This window comes from Oncorhynchus keta, chromosome 14 (genome assembly GCF_023373465.1).
Source record: "Oncorhynchus keta strain PuntledgeMale-10-30-2019 chromosome 14, Oket_V2, whole genome shotgun sequence".
NCBI classification, from domain to species: Eukaryota; Metazoa; Chordata; class Actinopteri; order Salmoniformes; family Salmonidae; genus Oncorhynchus; species Oncorhynchus keta.
In genome coordinates, this window is record NC_068434.1 from 9,339,374 (window position 1) to 9,358,884 (window position 19,511).

General features: G+C 44.6%; 1 protein-coding gene across 1 annotated transcript; it reads right to left on the bottom strand.

Annotated features, from left to right (window-relative positions):
- Positions 1–13,264: 13,264 nt before the first annotated feature.
- LOC118373759 (radiation-inducible immediate-early gene IEX-1-like) lies at positions 13,265–14,751 on the bottom strand. Its single transcript, XM_035759980.2, has one exon. The coding sequence runs from the start codon at positions 14,472–14,474 to the stop codon at positions 14,067–14,069; it is 408 nt and encodes a 135-aa protein (XP_035615873.1). The 5' UTR covers positions 14,475–14,751; the 3' UTR covers positions 13,265–14,066.
- Positions 14,752–19,511: the final 4,760 nt, after the last annotated feature.

Consider the following 19,511-nt stretch of genomic DNA (forward strand, 5'->3'; position numbering starts at 1 on the left):
TTATTGGATTTTTACAAGGCCTCCACTACAAAGCCGTTGTCAGAAACCATTTGTTTGATTTATTATTGACTGTTTTTTTTTACACTGAAATGGCCTGACAGAGAGACTTTAGCCGGCTAATGCACACGCATTGGCCAATGTCAATAGATTGGCTTTGACAAGTCGCACCAATGAAATCACTGCCAGGAATCCCAGTGGTTATGGGGGGATATGGGTCATTGTTGTGAGATAATGACTGGGATTGGCTGAGTGCCATGACAACCAGGGGATTACGTGCACTACAGCAGTGAACCCCCTCAGTGTCCCCACTGCAGTAAAACTCACTATGACCAGGGGGCAGCACTAGGCAGAATATCTCAGCTAAACACAAATGTTCCTTGTAGAAAGTCCACTTGACAAACCTAAACAAACAGCTCAAAATATTCAACAGTCACGGCCTTCTCTGGCCTTTACTTCTTCTTGTATCCTGTCTCATTCAACTGCATTGACAGGAGCAGAGAGGAACCATCAGAAGCAGAGAGGAACAGAGAGGAGCCATCAGGAACAGAGAGGAGCCATCAGGAACAGAGAGTAACCATCAGGAGCAGAGAGTAACCATCAGGAGCAGAGAGGAACCATCAGGAACAGAGAGGAACAGAGAGGAACCATCAGGAGCAGAGAGGAGCCATCAGGAACAGAGAGTAACCATCAGGAGCAGAGAGGAACCATCAGGAACAGAGAAGAACCATCAGGAACAGAGAGGAACCATCAGGAACAGAGAGGAACCATCAGGAACAGAGAGGAACCATCAGGAACAGAGAGGAACCATCAGGAACAGAGAAGAACAGAGAGGAACCATCAGGAACAGAGAGGAACAGAGAGGAACCATCAGGAACAGAGAGGAACAGAGAGGAACCATCAGGAACAGAGAGGAACAGAGAGGAACCATCAGGAACAGAGAGGAACCATCAGGAACAGAGAGGAACAGAGAGGAACCATCAGGAACAGAGAGGAACCATCAGGAGCAGAGAGGAACCATCAGGAACAGAGAGGAACAGAGAGGAACCATCAGGAACAGAGAAGAACCATCAGGAACAGAGAGGAACAGAGAGGAACCATCAGGAACAGAGAGGAACAGAGAGGAACCATCAGGAACAGAGAGGAACAGAGAGGAACCATCAGGAACAGAGAGGAACCATCAGGAACAGAGAGGAACCATCAGGAACAGAGAGGAACCATCAGGAACAGAGAGGAACAGAGAGGAACCATCAGGAACAGAGAGGAACCATCAGGAACAGAGAGGAACAGAGAGGAACCATCAGGAACAGAGAGGAACAGAGAGGAACCATCAGGAACAGAGAGGAACCATCAGGAACAGAGAGGAACCATCAGGAACAGAGAGGAACCATCAGGAACAGAGAGGAACAGAGAGGAACCATCAGGAACAGAGAGGAACCATCAGGAACAGAGAGGAACAGAGAGGAACAGAGAGGAGCCATCAGGAACAGAGAAGAACCATCAGGAGCAGAGAAGAACAGAGAGGAACCATCAGGAGCAGAGAAGAACCATCAGGAGCAGAGAGGAACCATCAGGAGCAGAGAAGAACCATCAGGAGCAGAGAAGAACTATCAGGAGCAGAGAAGAACAGAGAGGAACCATCAGGAACAGAGAGGAACCATCAGGAGCAGAGAGGAACCATCAGGAACAGAGAGGAACAGAGAGGAACCATCAGGAACAGAGAAGAACCATCAGGAACAGAGAGGAACAGAGAGGAACCATCAGGAACAGAGAGGAACAGAGAGGAACCATCAGGAACAGAGAGGAACAGAGAGGAACCATCAGGAACAGAGAGGAACAGAGAGGAACCATCAGGAACAGAGAGGAACCATCAGGAACAGAGAGGAACCATCAGGAACAGAGAGGAACCATCAGGAACAGAGAGGAACAGAGAGGAACCATCAGGAACAGAGAGGAACCATCAGGAACAGAGAGGAACAGAGAGGAACCATCAGGAACAGAGAGGAACAGAGAGGAACCATCAGGAACAGAGAGGAACCATCAGGAACAGAGAGGAACCATCAGGAACAGAGAGGAACCATCAGGAACAGAGAGTAACCATCAGGAACAGAGAGGAACCATCAGGAACAGAGAGGAACAGAGAGGAACAGAGAGGAACCATCAGGAACAGAGAAGAACCATCAGGAGCAGAGAAGAACAGAGAGGAACCATCAGGAACAGAGAAGAACCATCAGGAACAGAGAAGAACAGAGAGGAACCATCAGGAACAGAGAGGAACCATCAGGAACAGAGAGGAGCCATCAGGAACAGAGAGTAACCATCAGGAACAGAGAGGAACCATCAGGAACAGAGAGGAACAGAGAGGAACCATCAGGAACAGAGAGGAACAGAGGAACCATCAGGAACAGAGAGGAACAGAGAGAACCATCAGGAGCAGAGAGGAACAGAGAGGAACCATCAGGAACCATCAGGAACAGAGAGAACCATCAGGAGCAGAGAGGAACCATCAGGAACAGAGAAGAACAGAGAGGAACCATCAGGAAACAGAGAATAACCATCAGGAACAGAGAGGAACAGAGAGGAACTATCAGGAACAGAGAAGAACAGAGAGGAACCATCAGGAGCAGAGAGGAACAGAGAGAACCATCAGGAGCAGAGAGGAACAGAGAGGAACCATCAGGAACAGAGAGGAACAGAGAGAACCATCAGGAGCAGAGAGGAACCATCAGGAACAGAGAGGAACAGAGAGGAACAGAGAGGAACCGAGAGAACCATCAGGAGCAGAGAGGAACAGAGAGAACCATCAGGAGCAGAGAGGAACAGAGAGAACCATCAGGAGCAGAGAGGAACAGAGAGAACCATCAGGAGCAGAGAGGAACCATCAGAAGCAGAGAGGAACAGAGAGGAGCCATCAGGAACAGAGAGGAGCCATCAGGAACAGAGAGTAACCATCAGGAGCAGAGAGGAACCATCAGGAACAGAGAGGAACAGAGAGGAACCATCAGGAACAGAGAAGAACCATCAGGAGCAGAGAGGAACAGAGAGGAACCATCAGGAACAGAGAGGAACAGAGAGGGGCATTAATATGGAGTTGGTGCCCCCTTTGCTGCTATAACAGCCCTCCACTCTTCTGGGAAGGCTTATCACTTGTTTTCATTCAGCCACAAGAGCATTAGTGAGGTAGGGCACAGGGAAGAAAGTTCTTATGCGCCCTCTCCATCTCCATCTCCGTCTCCACCTGGGGCGGCAGGGTAGCCTAGTGGTTAGAGTGTTGGACTAGTAACCGAAAGGTTGCAAGTTTGAATCCCCGAGCTGACAAGGTACAAATCTGTCGTTCTGCCCCTGAACAGGCAGTTAACCCACTGTTCCTAGGCCGTCATTGAAAATAAGAATTTGTTCTTAATTAACTGACTTGCCTAGTAAAATAAAGGTAAATGAGTTTTTGAGTTATTCTCCTTAGGAAGTGTTTTTTGGAAAATTGCAAAATCCTCAGACATGGTTTTGAATGCGGTCTGGCTGGTGACTTTAGCTCCTCCACCTCCACCTGCGTAAACTCCAAACTGTGTTTAAATTACATTACATTCTGAAACAGATCAAAAAACATCTAACTTTCTGTTGGTAGAAACCATAAAGAGTTGAAGGAAGAACTTCAAGTTTTTGTTGATCCAGTATTTAATGGAGGGTAGTGTTGATCCAGTAGTTGTTGATCCAGTATTTCATGGAGGGTAGTGTTGATCCAGTAGTTGTTGATCCAGTAGTTCATGGAGGGTAGTGTTGATCCAATAGTTCATGGAGGGTAGTGTTGATCCAGTAGTTCATGGAGGGTAGTGTTGATCCAGTAGTTCATGGAGGGTAGTGTTGATCCAGTAGTTCATGGAGGGTAGTGTTGATCCAATAGTTCATGGAGGGTAGTGTTGATCCAATAGTTTGTGGAGGGTAGTGTTGATCCAATAGTTCATGGAGGGTAGTGTTGATCCAGTAGTTCATGGAGGGTAGTGTTGATCCAATAGTTCATGGAGGGTAGTGTTGATCCAGTAGTTCATGGAGGGTAGTGTTGATCCAATAGTTCATGGAGGGTAGTGTTGATCCAGTAGTTCATGGAGGGTAGTGTTGATCCAGTAGTTCATGGAGGGTAGTGTTGATCCAATAGTTCATGGAGGGTAGTGTTGATCCAGTAGTTCATGGAGGGTAGTGTTGATCCAATAGTTCATGGAGGGTAGTGTTGATCCAGTAGTTGTTGATCCAGTATTTCATGGAGGGTAGTGTTGATCCAGTATTTCATGGAGGGTAGTGTTGATCCAGTAGTTGTTGATCTAGTATTTCATGCTACAAGCTTGTTGTGAGCTAAAAAATGAGTTTGAAAACAAAACCCACACATCTCCTCCTCGAAAACAAGCTCCTCCGGTGAAATGGCAAACACACAAGCTAACAGACTTGATCACACATCGCACCAGTATAAACAGAGAGAAGACGTAGGACCTCCTATCTGTAAGGATCCTGGCTGCTCTGTACTAAAGGGCCAGGAAATCACCAACTCACAGGTTAGTGCTGTGGATACAAGCAGTATACAGGAAGTCAGAACACTGGTCAAAGATGCTTGGGAGAGACAGTGGTAGGAGCATTGGCTTACCCGTGGAACGAGACTTGTGTTGTTTTACATTTTTTTGTATCCATCTGAATCCCAGTGACCCTGTCTAAATTGGGGTCGTTGAGCACAATGATCGTTATTTGGCTAATAATGTGGTCCCAGTCCGTCCCTGGTGGTCCCAGTGGTCCCAGTCCGTCCCTGGTGGTCCCAGTGGTCCCAGTCCGTCCCTGGTGGTCCCAGTGGTCCCAGTCCGTCCCTGGTGGTCCCAGTCCATCCCTGGTGGTCCCAGTGCATCCCTGGTGGTCCCAGTCCGTCCCTGGTGGTCCCAGTGGTCCCAGTCCGTCCCTGGTGGTCCCAGTGGTCCCAGTCCGTCCCTGGTGGTCCCAGTCCATCCCTGGTGGTCCCAGTCCATCCCTGGTGGTCCCAGTCCGTCCCTGGTGGTCCCAGTGGTCCCAGTCCGTCCCTGGTGGTCCCAGTGGTCCCAGTCCGTCCCTGGTGGTCCCAGTCCATCCCTGGTGGTCCCAGTCCGTCCCTGGTGGTCCCAGTGGTCCCAGTCCGTCCCTGGTGGTCCCAGTCCATCCCTGGTGGTCCCAGTCCATCCCTGGTGGTCCCAGTCCGTCCCTGGTGGTCCCAGTCCATCCCTGGTGGTCCCAGTCCATGCCTGGTGGTCCCAGTCCGTCCCTGGTGGTTCCAGTCCATCCCTGGTGGTCCCAGTCCATCCCTGGTGGTTCCAGTCCATCCCTGGTGGTTCCAGTCCATCCCTGGTGGTCCCAGTCCATCCCTGGTGGTTCCAGTCCATCCCTGGTGGTTCCAGTACATCCCTGGTGGTCCCAGTCCATCCCTGGTGATCAGGATACAAGGTGTCTGTCCTATCAGTGTCCAGGATACAGGGTGACTGTCCTATCAGTGTCCAGGATACAGGGTGTCTGTCCTATCAGTGTCCAGGATACAGGGTGACTGTCCTATCAGTGTCCAGGATACAGGGTGTCTGTCCTATTAGGACCCACACTGTTGGAATGGTATGCAGGGTGTCTGTCCTATCAGGACCCAAACTGTTGGAATGGTATGCAGGGTGCTTAGTCATCATAATAAGCTGGCATAGCTCCAATAACTTTAAATAACCCCATCTATATTTAGCCATCGTGGTTATTTAAGTTATTTCAACAAATTGTTTTCATAAGGACCTAGCGCAAGAAAGAGATGTTTTCTCAAGGCTAAGATTATCAACTTTGACCTTCAAGCAGTAATAAAGAGGACGTGACTGCTCAACGTTTGACTGACAGGCGTGACGTTTAGCCGTTGTTTACCATAGTCAAGTGCACAAAGGTACTCGTTTTTATACCTACGCACTTGCATACCTAGAACTAAAGACATGTTGGCCTTAATCGCAGGCTTACAGTATATAGCTTCCGTCTTGGTCTGTTCCTCCTAAGATGCCATTATTACCTGGGAATGCAGTGTCTCACTTCAGTGTCTTTTGTCACCAATTTGATTGATTCGAGCCGCACTGATACGCAATCACTACTTGTCCTGCAGTCATCCCAATGCTACAGGCGAAGGTACACCGTTGCCATGGAGTAAATACACAAACAATGCACTGAGCCATGAAGTAGATGACTGAGATGTTAATGATGACGGTAACGTTAACCCCGAGCCCGTATTGAAGCTGTGAACCAGATCTTTATGATATTTCATTTAGAACTAGGGTTGAAAAACTCCTGGAACTTTCACCTTCTGTGGCACAGTTGGTAGAGCATGGCGCTAGTAACGCCAGGGTAGTGGGTTCGATTCCCGGGACCACCCATACGTAGAATGTATGCACACATGACTGTAAGTCGCTTTGGATAAAAGCGTCTGCTAAATGGCATATATTATTATATATTATAATATATTATTATATTATATATATATTATCTAATTCCCAAGATTACTGGAATCAAGGTGGAATCAGCAGGAAATCCAGAATCCTCCAATAAGGATTTTTTTTTGGGGGGGGGGAGTATTTTTTTGCAACCCTATTTAGAAGAGGACACCTGTTGAGAGGATTACAGTGCAATGACAAGTGAGAGAGGAGCACTTGCAGGCAATGTCACAGACCCGATGTCAGAGTCACTGAGGGTGGAGTGTGTGACACTCTGTCTGACAGGAAGGTGGACATATTAGGACATGAGAGTTGATAGATTGTGTCACGCTTGTAAAGGTGACCTAGTGTCTTAGTGTATATATTATGTGTAAACACAATGACCTCATCGATGCCACTTTTATTTGCAGTGTGATTAGTGTACAGTGTGCGTGGGTGGGTGGGTGGGTGATCCTGGCTCGTTTTGCAGGGCGTGTTGAAAGAGTCATACTGTATGAGCTCAGGTAGTTCTCAGGTTGTTGCGCAAAGGAATGTAGGGTACTGATTAATACTGGTTGGTACTGGTTGGTCCCATACTGAAAAGTAATATATGTGTATTAATGATGTGATTTATAGGTACATATATGTCACGTATACAGTACCAGTCAAAAGTTTGGACACACTATTTTCTACATTGTAGAATAATAGTGAAGACATCAAAACTATGAAATAACACATATGGAATCATGTAGTAACCAAAAAAGTGTGAAACAAATCTAATTATATTTCTTCAAAGTAGCCACTCTTTGCCTCGATGACAGCTTTGCACTCTCTTGGCATTCTCTCAACCAGCTTCATGAGGTAGTCACCTGGAATGTATTTCAATTAACAGGTGTGCCTTGTTATATAGTGGAATTTCTTTTCTTCTTAATGTGTTTGAGCCAATCCGTTTTGTTGTGACAAGGTAGGGGTGGTTTACAGAGGATAGCCCTATTTGGTAAAAGACCAAGTCCATATTATGGCAAGAACAGCTCAAATAAGCAAAGAGAAACGACAATACATCATTACTTCTAGACATGAAGGTCAGTCAATACGGAAAATGTCAAGAACTTTGAAAGTTTCTTCAATTGCAATTGCAAAAACCATCAAGCGCTGTGATGAAACTGGCTCTCATGAGGACCGAAACAGGATATGAAGACACGGAGTTACCTCTGTTGCAGAGGATAAGTTCTTTAGAGTTACAAGCCTCAGAAATTGCAGCCCCAATGAATGCTTCACAGAGTTCAAGTAACAAACACATCTCAACATCAACTGTTTAGAGGAGACAAGTAATTTTTCCAACAATTGTTTACAGACAGATAATTTCACTTATAACTCACTGTATCACAATTCCAGTGGGTCAGAAGTTTACATACACTAAGTTGACTGTGCCTTTAAACAGCTTGGAATATTCCAGAAAATGATGTCATGGCTTTAGAAGCTTCTGATAGGCTAATTGACATAATTTGAGTCAATTGGAGGTGTACCTGTGGATGTATTTCAAGGCCTACCTTCAAACTCAGTGCCTTTACTTGACATCATGGGGAAATCAGCCAAGACCTCAGAAAAAAAATGGTAGACCTCCACAGGTTTGGTTCATCCTTGGGAGCAATTTCCAAACGCCTCAAGGTACCACGTTCATCTGTATAAACTATAGTACGCAAGTTTAAACACCATGGGGCCACGCAGCCGTCATGCCGCTCAGGAAGAGATGGTGCTTTGGTGTGAAAATTGCAAATCAATCCCAGAATAACAGCAAAAGACCTTGTGAAGATGCTGGAGGAAACAGGTACAAAAGTATCTATATCCACAGTAGAACGAGTCCTATATCGACATAACCTGAAAGGCCACTCAGAAAGGAAGAAGCCACTGTCCAAAACCGCCATTAAAAAAAGCCAGACTACAGTTTGGAACTGCACATGGGGACAATGATTGTACTTTTTGGAGAAATATCCTCTCGTCTGATGGCACAAAAATAGAACTGTTTGGCCATAATGACCATCGTTATGTTTGGAGGAAAAAGGGGGAGGCTTGCAGGCCGAAGAACACCATCCCAACCGTGAAGCACGGGGGTGGCAGCATCATGTTGTGGGGGTGCTTTGCTGCAGGAGGGACTGGTGCACTTCACAAAATAGATGGCGTCATGAGGAAGGAAAATGATGTGGATATATTGAAGCAACATCTCAAGACATCAGTCAGGAAGTTAAAGCTTGGTCGCAAATGGGTCTTCCAAATGGACAATGACTCCAAGCATACTTCCAAAGTTGTGGCAAAATGGCTTAAGGACAACAAAGTCAAGGTGTTGGAGTGGCCATCACAAAGTCCTGACCTCAATCCTATAGAAAATCTGTAAAAGCTGAAAAAGCTTGTGTGAGCAAGGAGTCCTACAAACCTGACTCAGTTACACCAGCTCTGTCAGGAGGAATGGGCCAAAATTCACCCAACTTATTGTGTGAAGCTTGTGGAAGGCTACCCTAAACATTTGACCCAAGTTAAACAATTTAAAGGCAATGCTACCAACTACTAATTGAGTGGATGTAAACTTCTGACCCACTGGGAATGTTATGAACGAAATAAAAGCTGAAATAAATCATTCTCTCTACTATTATTCTGACAGGGAATTTTTACTCCGATTAAATGTCAGGAATTGTGAAAAACTGAGTTGAAATGTATTTGGCTAAGGTGTATGTAAACTTCCAACTTCAACAGTATGTGAGAGTGGATTCTCTGCCCTCACTTGCATGAAAACTAAAGACAGGCACAGACTGTGTGTTGATTTTATTTTATTAGGATCTCTTTTAGTCCCCATTTGGACTAATCTTCCAAGAGTCCTTAACATTAAAATACAATTTATAATACAAACACACTTTCACATATAACACACTATTACAAACATACATAATACACTAGCATAATGACCCAATAAATACTCAATCTAAAAAAATATTGATTCTTCATCTACTATAGTCCCACAACATTTCTATATACTATATTTAAATTGTTTTAAAATAATGTTTAAACGTATATATTGAAAGGTTTCAAGTTTGCTCAGTTAATTTAGTCAATGTCTTTATTGCTCTAAATCGAAATGTTCTTTTGCCCAATTATTTTTTCTGTCTTGATAACGCATAGATGGTGGACAATCTATTCCTAGTATTTACAGAATGTCTGTCTCTTACCAACTGAATACCATTGTGAATAGAACTTGGCCGTTTTAAATTATGTATATTATAAAATAAGATAAGCATGTTTTTTTCAATTATCTTGTTGATTGATGACCAACCAAGAACACTGCGCATGACTGCAACAGAAGAACCATATCTCCACCTTAAAACAACCCATGACTGCAACAGAAGAACCATATCTCCACCTTAAAACAACCCATGACTGCAACAGAAGAACCATATCTCCACCTTAAAACAACCCATGACTACAACAGAAGAACCATATCTCCACCTTAAAACAACCCATGACTACAACAGAAGAACCATATCTCCACCTTAAAACAACCCATGACTGCAACAGAAGAACCATATCTCCACCTTAAAACAACCCATGACTGCAACAGAAGAACCATATCTCCACCTTAAAACAACCCATGACTGCAACAGAAGAACCATATCTCCACCTTAAAACAACCCATGACTACAACAGAAGAACCATATCTCCACCTTAAAACAACCCATGACTACAACAGAAGAACCATATCTCCACCTTAAAACAACCCATGACTACAACAGAAGAACCATATCTCCACCTTAAAACAACCCATGACTGCAACAGAAGAACCATATCTCCACCTTAAAACAACCCATGACTGCAACAGAAGGACCATATCTCCACCTTAAAACAACCCATGACTGCAACAGAAGAACCATATCTCCACCTTAAAACAATCCTTGCTGCTTTATTCTGTGCATTCTGCAGCCTCATAATTTCACTAGATGATGCATTTCCCCAGACCACCGAACAATAGTTCACTTGACTCTCAACCAATGCCTGTGTTATTTGCTGAAGGATTTTCCCTGGTAAATATTTAGCTATCCTTCTGATTATGCATGCTGTTTTAATATTTTTTTTGACATAGATTAGTTATTTGAGACGACCATGATAAACAGTTGTCTAGCTGCACTCCCAGTAGTTTGGTTTCTGCCACTTCTTCAATTTGTACTCCTCCCGTACTTAATTGTATCCCATGCTGTTTTGGCCTTTTCCTAGTTGAACAGACCAACATAACTTTGGTTTTCTTGAGCAAGTTTGTTTTGGCAAACCCATTTCCTGATAATCTCCAAATCTCCTTGCAAAGCTTGCTGTACCTGTTGAACCGATTGTCTTGCTGCATAAATTGTAGTAGCATCTGCAAATATAGTAGCTTGAGTTTCAACCAAGGCATAGGGAAGGTCGTTGGTGTATATTAAGTAGAGAAGTGGCCCGAGGCAGCTGCCCTGCGGTATTCCACAGTTTAACACATTAGCGGAAGAAAATGAACCATTGATATAGGTGGACTGTTTCCTGTCAGTTAGATATGACTGTACCCAATTTAATGCTGCCTCCTTAAAACCATAATGCATTAATTTTGTCAAAATAATTTCATGATCCACTAAATCAAATGCTGCACTGAAATCTAAAAATAGTACACCTACAAACCTGCCATTATCCATAGCATTGAGCCACTGGTCAGTCATGTCAACCAATGCAGTGGTAGTGGAATGGTTTTTGCGATAAGCATGCTGATTGGCTGTAATCAGATCATTCTTTTCCATATACTCCCACATTTGTCTACTCACAATACCCTCCAATATCTTACTGAGTGTAGGGAGTAGACTAATTGGTCGACTATTGGCAGGAGTAATGGGTTCTTTGCAGTCTTTCGGAATAGGACACAGTTTTGCATGCTTCCATACATTTGCAAACAACCCCTTTTCCAGTGACCAATTAAATATGTATCTCAGTGGAACTGCAATCTGGGGAGCAGCACAGCGAAGCAAAAAATTGTCCATAAGACCATAACCTGTAGATTTACCATCAGTGTGTGGAAAATGTTTTAAGACTGAGACTCTCTCCAATACAACCCAACATTGCAGAGATATGTGCATCCTTTCAAGCATGAACAAATAATGTTTTGTATGTAAAATAAAGAGCAAAATGATTTATTATTATTATCATTATTATTATTATTATTTGTGCCCTGGTCCTATATGAGCTCTTTGTCACTTCCCACGAGCCGGGTTGTGTCAACTCACACTCATTCTTATGTTTAATAAATGTATCGTATAGTGTTTGTGTGGCAGGCTTACATTGATAGCAAAAAACATCATTTGAGAATGATCTGACCCTGGTGTTAGAGGAGGTATGCAGCTGGAGGTTGAATGTTTGAAGAGATAGAGAACTATAAAAAGTTTGGGAACCTCTGGCCTACTCCATTTCAATCGAATCTCAAAATAAGATGGCAAGAATCATCTACAGTAGACACAAGAAACAACAAAGTAGACACAAGGCCGCCAAACACTAAATGCAATTACAAAATAACGTACCACTACATGTGAGATTTATGTATTGTTTTAAAATATATGAAATGTAAAAAAAAAATATTCTGGAATACATTCTGACATTTTTTGAATGGGGTTGTGAGATGTATATATAGCCTGTTCTTTGATATATAAGGCCATACAGTATATGGCCTTATGGTTCTTTGATATACTGTATAAGGCCATATATGGCCTGGTTGGTACTGGTTGGTACTGGTTGGTACTGTTTGGTACTGGTTGGTACTGTTTGGTACTGGTTGGTTCTGGTTGGTACTGGTTGGTACTGGTTGGTTCTGGTTGGTACTGGTTGGTACTGGTTGGTACTGTTTGGTACTGGTTGGTACTGGTTGGTTCTGGTTGGTACTGGTTGGTTCTGGTTGGTACTGTTTGGTACTGGTTGGTACTGGTTGGTTCTGGTTGGTACTGGTTGGTACTGGTTGGTTCTGGTTGGTACTGATTGGTACTGGTTGGTACTGGTTGGTTCTGGTTGGTACTGTTTGGTACTGGTTGGTTCTGGTTGGTACTGGTTGGTACTGGTTGGTACTGTTTGGTACTGGTTGGTTCTGGTTGGTACTGGTTGGTACTGGTTGGTTCTGGTTGGTACTGGTTGGTTCTGTTTGGTTCTGGTTGGTACTGGTTGGTTCTGGTTGGTACTGGTTGGTACTGCTTGGTACTGTTTGGTACTGGTTGGTACTGGTTGGTTCTGGTTGGTACTGGTTGGTTCTGGTTGGTTCTGGTTGGTACTGTTTGGTACTGGTTGGTACTGGTTGGTTCTGGTTGGTACTGGTTGGTTCTGGTTGGTTCTGGTTGGTACTGGTTGGTACTGGTTGGTACTGGTTGGTTCTGGTTGGTACTGGTTGGTACTGGTTGGTTCTGGTTGGTACTGGTTGGTTCTGGTTGGTACTGGTTGGTACTGGTTGGTACTGGTTCCCCCAATGCTCTACCATGACACTGGAATGATTCTTCAACGTTCCTGCTCTCTTTCTGAATCACTCCTCTTTCTGCTATATCCCAAATGGTGCCCTATTCCCTATATACTGCACTACTTGTTACCAGAGCTCAGGTCTAAAGTAGTGCATTATAATTGGGAATAGGGTCTAAAGTAGTGCACTATATTGGGAGTAAGGTGCCATTTGGGACGGTAATTAAACCGATTTTCGGTTTAATTTCCGAATTAGTCCCAGGGTGTGTGTGTGTGTGTGTGTGTGTGTGTGTGTGTGTGTGTGTGTGTGTGTGTGTTTCTGTGTCAGTGTGTGGGTTTGCAGTGTAAGTGTCAGTGCTGTGGAATGTGTGTGTGTGTTTCTGTGTCAGTGTGTGGGTTTGCAGTGTAAGTGTCAGTGCTGAGGTGTGTGTGTGTGTGCGTGTGTGTGTGTTTGATTATCAGTGTGTATAGGTATGTTTTGTTATTTGATTGTTTCATGTCTCATTTGCTCTCTTATATCAGAGAGGGACAAGCTCATCAAAGGTTTTTCTTGATCTTTTTAATAAGATATCAAAATCAAATTCATAGAATTAATCATTAACTCCACTCAAGAAAATCACAACAACAATATTACGTTCAAAATTCATAACTATTACATTCAACATTTACACGAGTAAATAAGGTTGTAAGGATAAAAAAAACGACATTTCCTCAGACATCCAGATGTCCAGGAAAGCGAATCATCACAACCACCGGTGAAAGTGTCTGTAAGTGAGCGTCATGGTGCCTGTGAGCAGTGAGCACACGCATGTTCATCTGCAACACGCAGTGGAGAGACTGAGACTGACTGGCAATGTTTTCACTCTCTCTCTCTCTCTCTCTCTGGGGGCAGAGAGGGGTTACCTCTGACGCGGATGAGTCATCAACAGCTAGCTCTTCCCCTTTTCCTAAACCAACTCAGGATATTTTTTCCCCTGTGTTGATTGGCTGATGACGAAGAGAGGGGATCAAATTACCTCCCTGAGTCAATGCTGCAGCCCCAGACGAGAAACAGCTGGATTTATCCTGCTCAATGAGCAAATTGTATGAGTGAGAGAAACTTCCTCTGTCTTAGTTGCTGAAGGCCAAGTCAACCCAGAACTGACTCCACAGTCACACTGAACACTCTACTGTAGCCTCAAGGGCTGATCCATGTTCGGGCCCTCCCCACAGCCTGGCAATGTCCGTGATCCCCTCTCCCTCCTGGGGGAAGCTTGGGGACGGGGAGGTCTCCGGGGTGTGCAGCTGGAGCTCAGGCGGGCCGCAGGATGACTCCTCTGTGTAGATCTGTAGAAAGAGCAGAGCCGAGAGGAGCAGCAGCCAACGGCGTGCGGAGTCAGGCTCTTCCCGGGGCAGGACTCTTCTCACCAGGGGAGGGTAGAGCACCCTGGTTGGCCTGCGTCCTCGGGGCCGGAGAGACGCCGGCCGGTATGTCCCCCCAGCTGCAGCAGGGGCTCCTAAGGGCCCGACGGGAACACTTTGCCAGGAAGTAGCTTGGCTCTCTGAACTGGAGGCACACATTGTGAAGCGAGAGCGGGTCTCTCTTGTAGAGTTGGTCTCTTCTGTCTTTGCCTGGCGGATTTTGCTCTGCCTGTCCTCTCTCTCTCGCTTGTTTTTTCTCCGGCAATAAAATCAATCACTCTCTCAAGTAAAACTGTGTTTTACCCCGTTTCTCTGAAGTTTGACTCAGTTGATTATATTATTATCTCTATACATTTCAGTTAAACCTCCTTGTATTTCACCTTATGTCTCTGACTCCCTCTTTATCTCTTTCTGCACTTAGTGCCTTTCCTCTTGATAGTCTTCCACAGAATGTATTTAAGTAGTTGAACAATGGGCGTAGCCTGTTCGCCTGCAGCCAGGTAACCCGCCTAAACTATATTTAGACAGGCAAAAACACCCTAACCTGCATTCCAATGGTGAGGTGACTCAGAGGTTGATATAAATTATGTGATAAGAAGCTGTTATAATTAATAAGATGTTTTACGTTTTATAATCAGTCAATCAAATGTATTTATAAAGCCCTTCTTACATCAGCTGATGTCACAAAGTGCTGTACAGAAACTCAGTCTAGGGAAAAAACCCCTAGAAAGGCCAGAACCTAGGAAAGAAACCTAGAGAGGAACCAGGCTCTGAGGGGTGGCTAGTCCTCTTCTGGCTGTGCCGGGTGGAGATTATAACAGAACATGGCCAAGACGTTCAACTGTTCATAGATGACCAGCAGGGTCAAATAATAATAATAATAATTATACTTGTATGAAGAAGATTCATACATCGTGATTTCTTCAATCATTCTGATTGACCCCTTTATTAAAGGAACAATGAATTTGGAAAAACAAGTAGAAAATCAAGTAGGATATCAAGTAGGAAAGCGTTAGGAAAATAAAGGTCCTGAACTGTAGATGTTTGCTCTTGGAAGGCAGGATGTTTACATGTTATTAACATTTGTGGTCTGGCCTATTTACACTTGCTTTGTTTTGTTTGCTTTTGGGGGGGGTGCTCTATCCCCGCAGCCACCCTCTTAAGATAACTGATCTATTGCCATACCAACTGAAGTTGCTAGGGAACTACTCTGGGTTCCATTTTTAGGCTCTCAGAACCCCAGCCCTTATAATTTTGTCCATTGAAATGTTCAGGTTTTCCACATTTCCTCTATTTTACTCTCTGTTTGTACTTAAATCATTACACATGGACTGGAAATGGAAGATACTGTGGTAACATAGTGTGGAGACTTATGGCTGAGTTGCCTCCATTTGACTGCAACAATAATTTCTAAAAAAAAAAATGCAAAAAGATTTGCAAAAAAAAGATTTGCAACTGAAATATGTACAGTCCCAGTCCAACGTTTGGACACACCCACTCAAGGTTTTTTCTTTATCTGTACTATTTTCTACATTGTAGAAAAATTGTGAAGACATCAAAACTATGAAATAACTCAAATGGAATCATGTAGAAACCAAAAACATTGTTAAAGAAATTCAAATATATTTGAGATTTTAGATTCTTCAAAGAAGCCACCTTTTCCCTTGATGACAGCTTTACACACTCTTGGCATTCTCTCAACCAGCTTCACCTGGAATGCTTTTTCAATAGTCTTGAAGGAGTTCCCACATGTGCTGAGCACTTGTTGGCTGCTTTTCCTTCACTCTGCGGTCCAACTCATCCCAAACAACCTCAATTGTGTTGAGGTCGGGTGATTGTGGAGGCCAGGTCATCAGATGAAACACTCCATCATTCTCTTTCTTGGTCAAATAGCCATTACACAGCCTGGAGGTGTGTTTTGTCATTGTCCTGTTGAAAAACAAATGATAGTCCCATTAAGTGCAAACCAGATGGGATGAAGTATTGCTGCAGAATGCTGTGGTTGCCATGCTGGTTAATTTTTTAATAAGTCACAGACAGAGTAACCGGCAAATCACCCCCACACCATCACACTTCCTCTTCCATGCTTCATGGTGGGAACCATGGTGGGAACTCTGCGTCTCAGAAAGACACGGCGGTTGGAACCCTCCCCCCTACCTTGTCACAACACAACTGATTGGCTCAAAAGCATTAAAAAGGAAAGAAATTCCACTTTTTAACAAGGCACACGTGTTAATTGGAATGCATTACTGGTATCTACCACATGAAGCTGGTTGAGAGAATGCCAAGAGTGTGCAAAGCTGTCATTAAGGCAAAGGGTGGCTACTTTGAATAAATATATTTTGATTTGTTAACACTTTTTGGGTTACTACATGATTCCATATGTTATTTCATAGTTTTGATGTCTTCACTATTATTCTACCATGTAGAAAATAGTACAAATAAAGAAAAACCCTTGAATGAGTAGGTGTGTCCAAACTATTGACTGGTATTGCATATAGTAAACTGATTAAATCACTATGGGGTGTGATCAGTGGCAGATTTAGGTATAGGCAGCATGGGCACCCGCACAAAAAAAATCTGAATGGTAACATTTGAGTGATCGGTTTTCTATCGCTCATTTGCTCGTCACGTCAATGATATCATGTCACCGTGTGGGACAGTGGGTCAATTAACCTTGTCGGAGTGGGCGTCCTGATTCTAGTTTGTGAGCTAGGCAGGCTACTACATGGGAAGGTCTCCCACTCAGAAGTATGAGATGGGGGGGTAGGTTGACCTCAGGTCTCCCCACTGGAAGCCCGAGGTAGGGGGGCAGAGGTAGGTTAAACTCAGGTCTCCCCACTGGAAGCCCGAGGTAGGGGGGCGGAGGTAGGTTGACCTCAGGTCTCCCCACTGGAAGCCCGAGGTAGGGGGGCGGAGGTAGGTTAAACTCAGGTCTCCACACTGGAAGCCCAAGGTAGGGGGGCGGAGGTAGGTTAAACTCAGGTCTCCCCACTGGAAGCCCAAGGTAGGGGGGCGGAGATAGGTTAAACTCAGGTCCCCACACTGGAAGCCCGAGGTAGGGGGGCGGAGGTAGGTTAAACTCAGGTCTCCAAACTGGAAGCCCGAGGTAGGGGGGCGGAGGTAGGTTAAACTCAGGTCTCCCCACTGGAAGCCCGAGGTAGGGGGGCGGAGGTAGGTTAAACTCAGGTCTCCAAACTGGAAGCCCGAGGTAGGGGGGCGGAGGTAGGTTAAACTCAGGTCTCCCCACTGGAAGCCCGAGGTAGGGGGGCGGAGGTAGGTTAAACTCAGGTCTCCACACTGGAAGCCCGAGGTAGGGGAGCGGAGGTAGGTTAAACTCAGGTCTCCACACTGGAGGCCCGAGGTAGGGGAGCGGAGGTAGGTTAAACTCAGGTCTCCACACTGGAGGCCCGAGGTAGGGGGGCGGAGGTAGGTTAAACTCAGGTCTCCACACTGGAAGCCCGAGGTAGGGGGGCGGAGGTAGGTTAAACTCAGGTCTCCACACTGGAGGCCCGAGGTAGGGGGGCGGAGGTAGGTTAAACTCAGGTCTCCACACTGGAGGCCCGAGGTAGGGGGGCGGAGGTAGGTTAAACTCAGGTCTCCACACTGGAGGCCCGAGGTAGGGGGGCGGAGGTAGGTTAAACTCAGGTCTCCCCACTGGAGGCCCGAGGTAGGGGGCCGGAGGTAGGTTAAACTCAGGTCTCCACACTGGAAGCCCGAGGTAGGGGGGCGGAGGTAGGTTAAACTCAGGTCTCCCCACTGGAAGCCCGAGGTAGGGGGGCGGAGGTAGGTTAAACTCAGGTCTCCACACTGGAAGCCCGAGGTAGGGGGAGCGGGGGAATCTATCAAATAGAGCACCTCTGACTTTGTACAGTACTAATGCAATTAGTAAAATCAGTCACACTACGAAATGCTACCAAATAAACCACAATTCATTCATAATACTGTGAATATATAGTTTCACAGACATTTTTGTTGCATTTTCTTCTGGTTTGTGTGAACTCGTTAAGAATAATATAAAACCAGTCTGCAGACCACAAAGGTGAATCGGTTTAGGCTTGACTCTTGGTTGACAGTGTTGGGGGAAGGGTAATGTATTGACGATCGAGTGCCAAATCACCACAAATTTGTTTCTAATTGACTTTGTTACTTCTTTCTGACATATATGAGTCTTGTTTTTGTATGTATTTTGATATTAATGTAGTTTTAAATGTTATGATTATTCATTTGTGTTGTTGTTACCAATTGTCTAAATTAAAAATGGCAGTTAGTGCAGAATGGTGAAGTGCTGAAGGGAGGGTTCGCCCAGGGAGCCATACAAGCTAGAACCTCCACTGAGTGTGATGTTGTGATAATACTGGTGTACTCTTCACCTTTACCGGCATGCATTCTCAGCCCGGCTTCGACCACAAAATCAGAAAGGTTTAAGGAATGTTTTTTTTCCCCCCTGTTTGATCCTAAGGTGTTCCCACTGTCTGCTCTGGTTCACTGCACGCAATCAAATCATCAGGCAAGTCAAGTAGCAACGCGAATGACCCTCCCACCCGAGGATCTGTCTCTTACAGCTATCTATTTCTCTGTGTCTGAGGGGTGCAAATTCCACTTGTCACGCAAATCTCACTGGATTTGATTGCATTCATTTTACTCCTGCGACTCTTTCATACTCTTGCTTGTGCCTGTAGTCCCCCACGTTATTAACGTTACCACCAATGTTTGTAATGACCTGTCAAACACAACCAGGTAATGGCTGAAATGGGAAAGCTTCGTGATTTAACACATAGTCTGAACCAAAAAAAAAGAGAAGGTTACCTTTATGTTGATGGGTGTATATATATATTTTTTTTTTTGTGGAATTGAAAAAAAGTAATAATTTAATGAAGCTGAACAGTTTACAAATTAGACATGGTGAAATGAAAGCAACTTCCAAAATCTGAACACTGATTACAGTGGTATTATGTCTGATCTGGAAAACAATGTAACGTATGTATAGAGGTGTAATCTAGAGCCCAAGCTGTTTATTTTTATTCCGAGGGTATCCTGCTATTGACACACAGTAATAAATGAGGCAGTCTAGACAGGCCAGGCGAGTGCATGTAGGGTAGACAAAGCAAGTGTTTGGTGGTTGCAGGTCTGTTTCACCCCTTTATGCTAATTTATTCATATTTATTAGTATTTATTCAAATGAGACACATATAA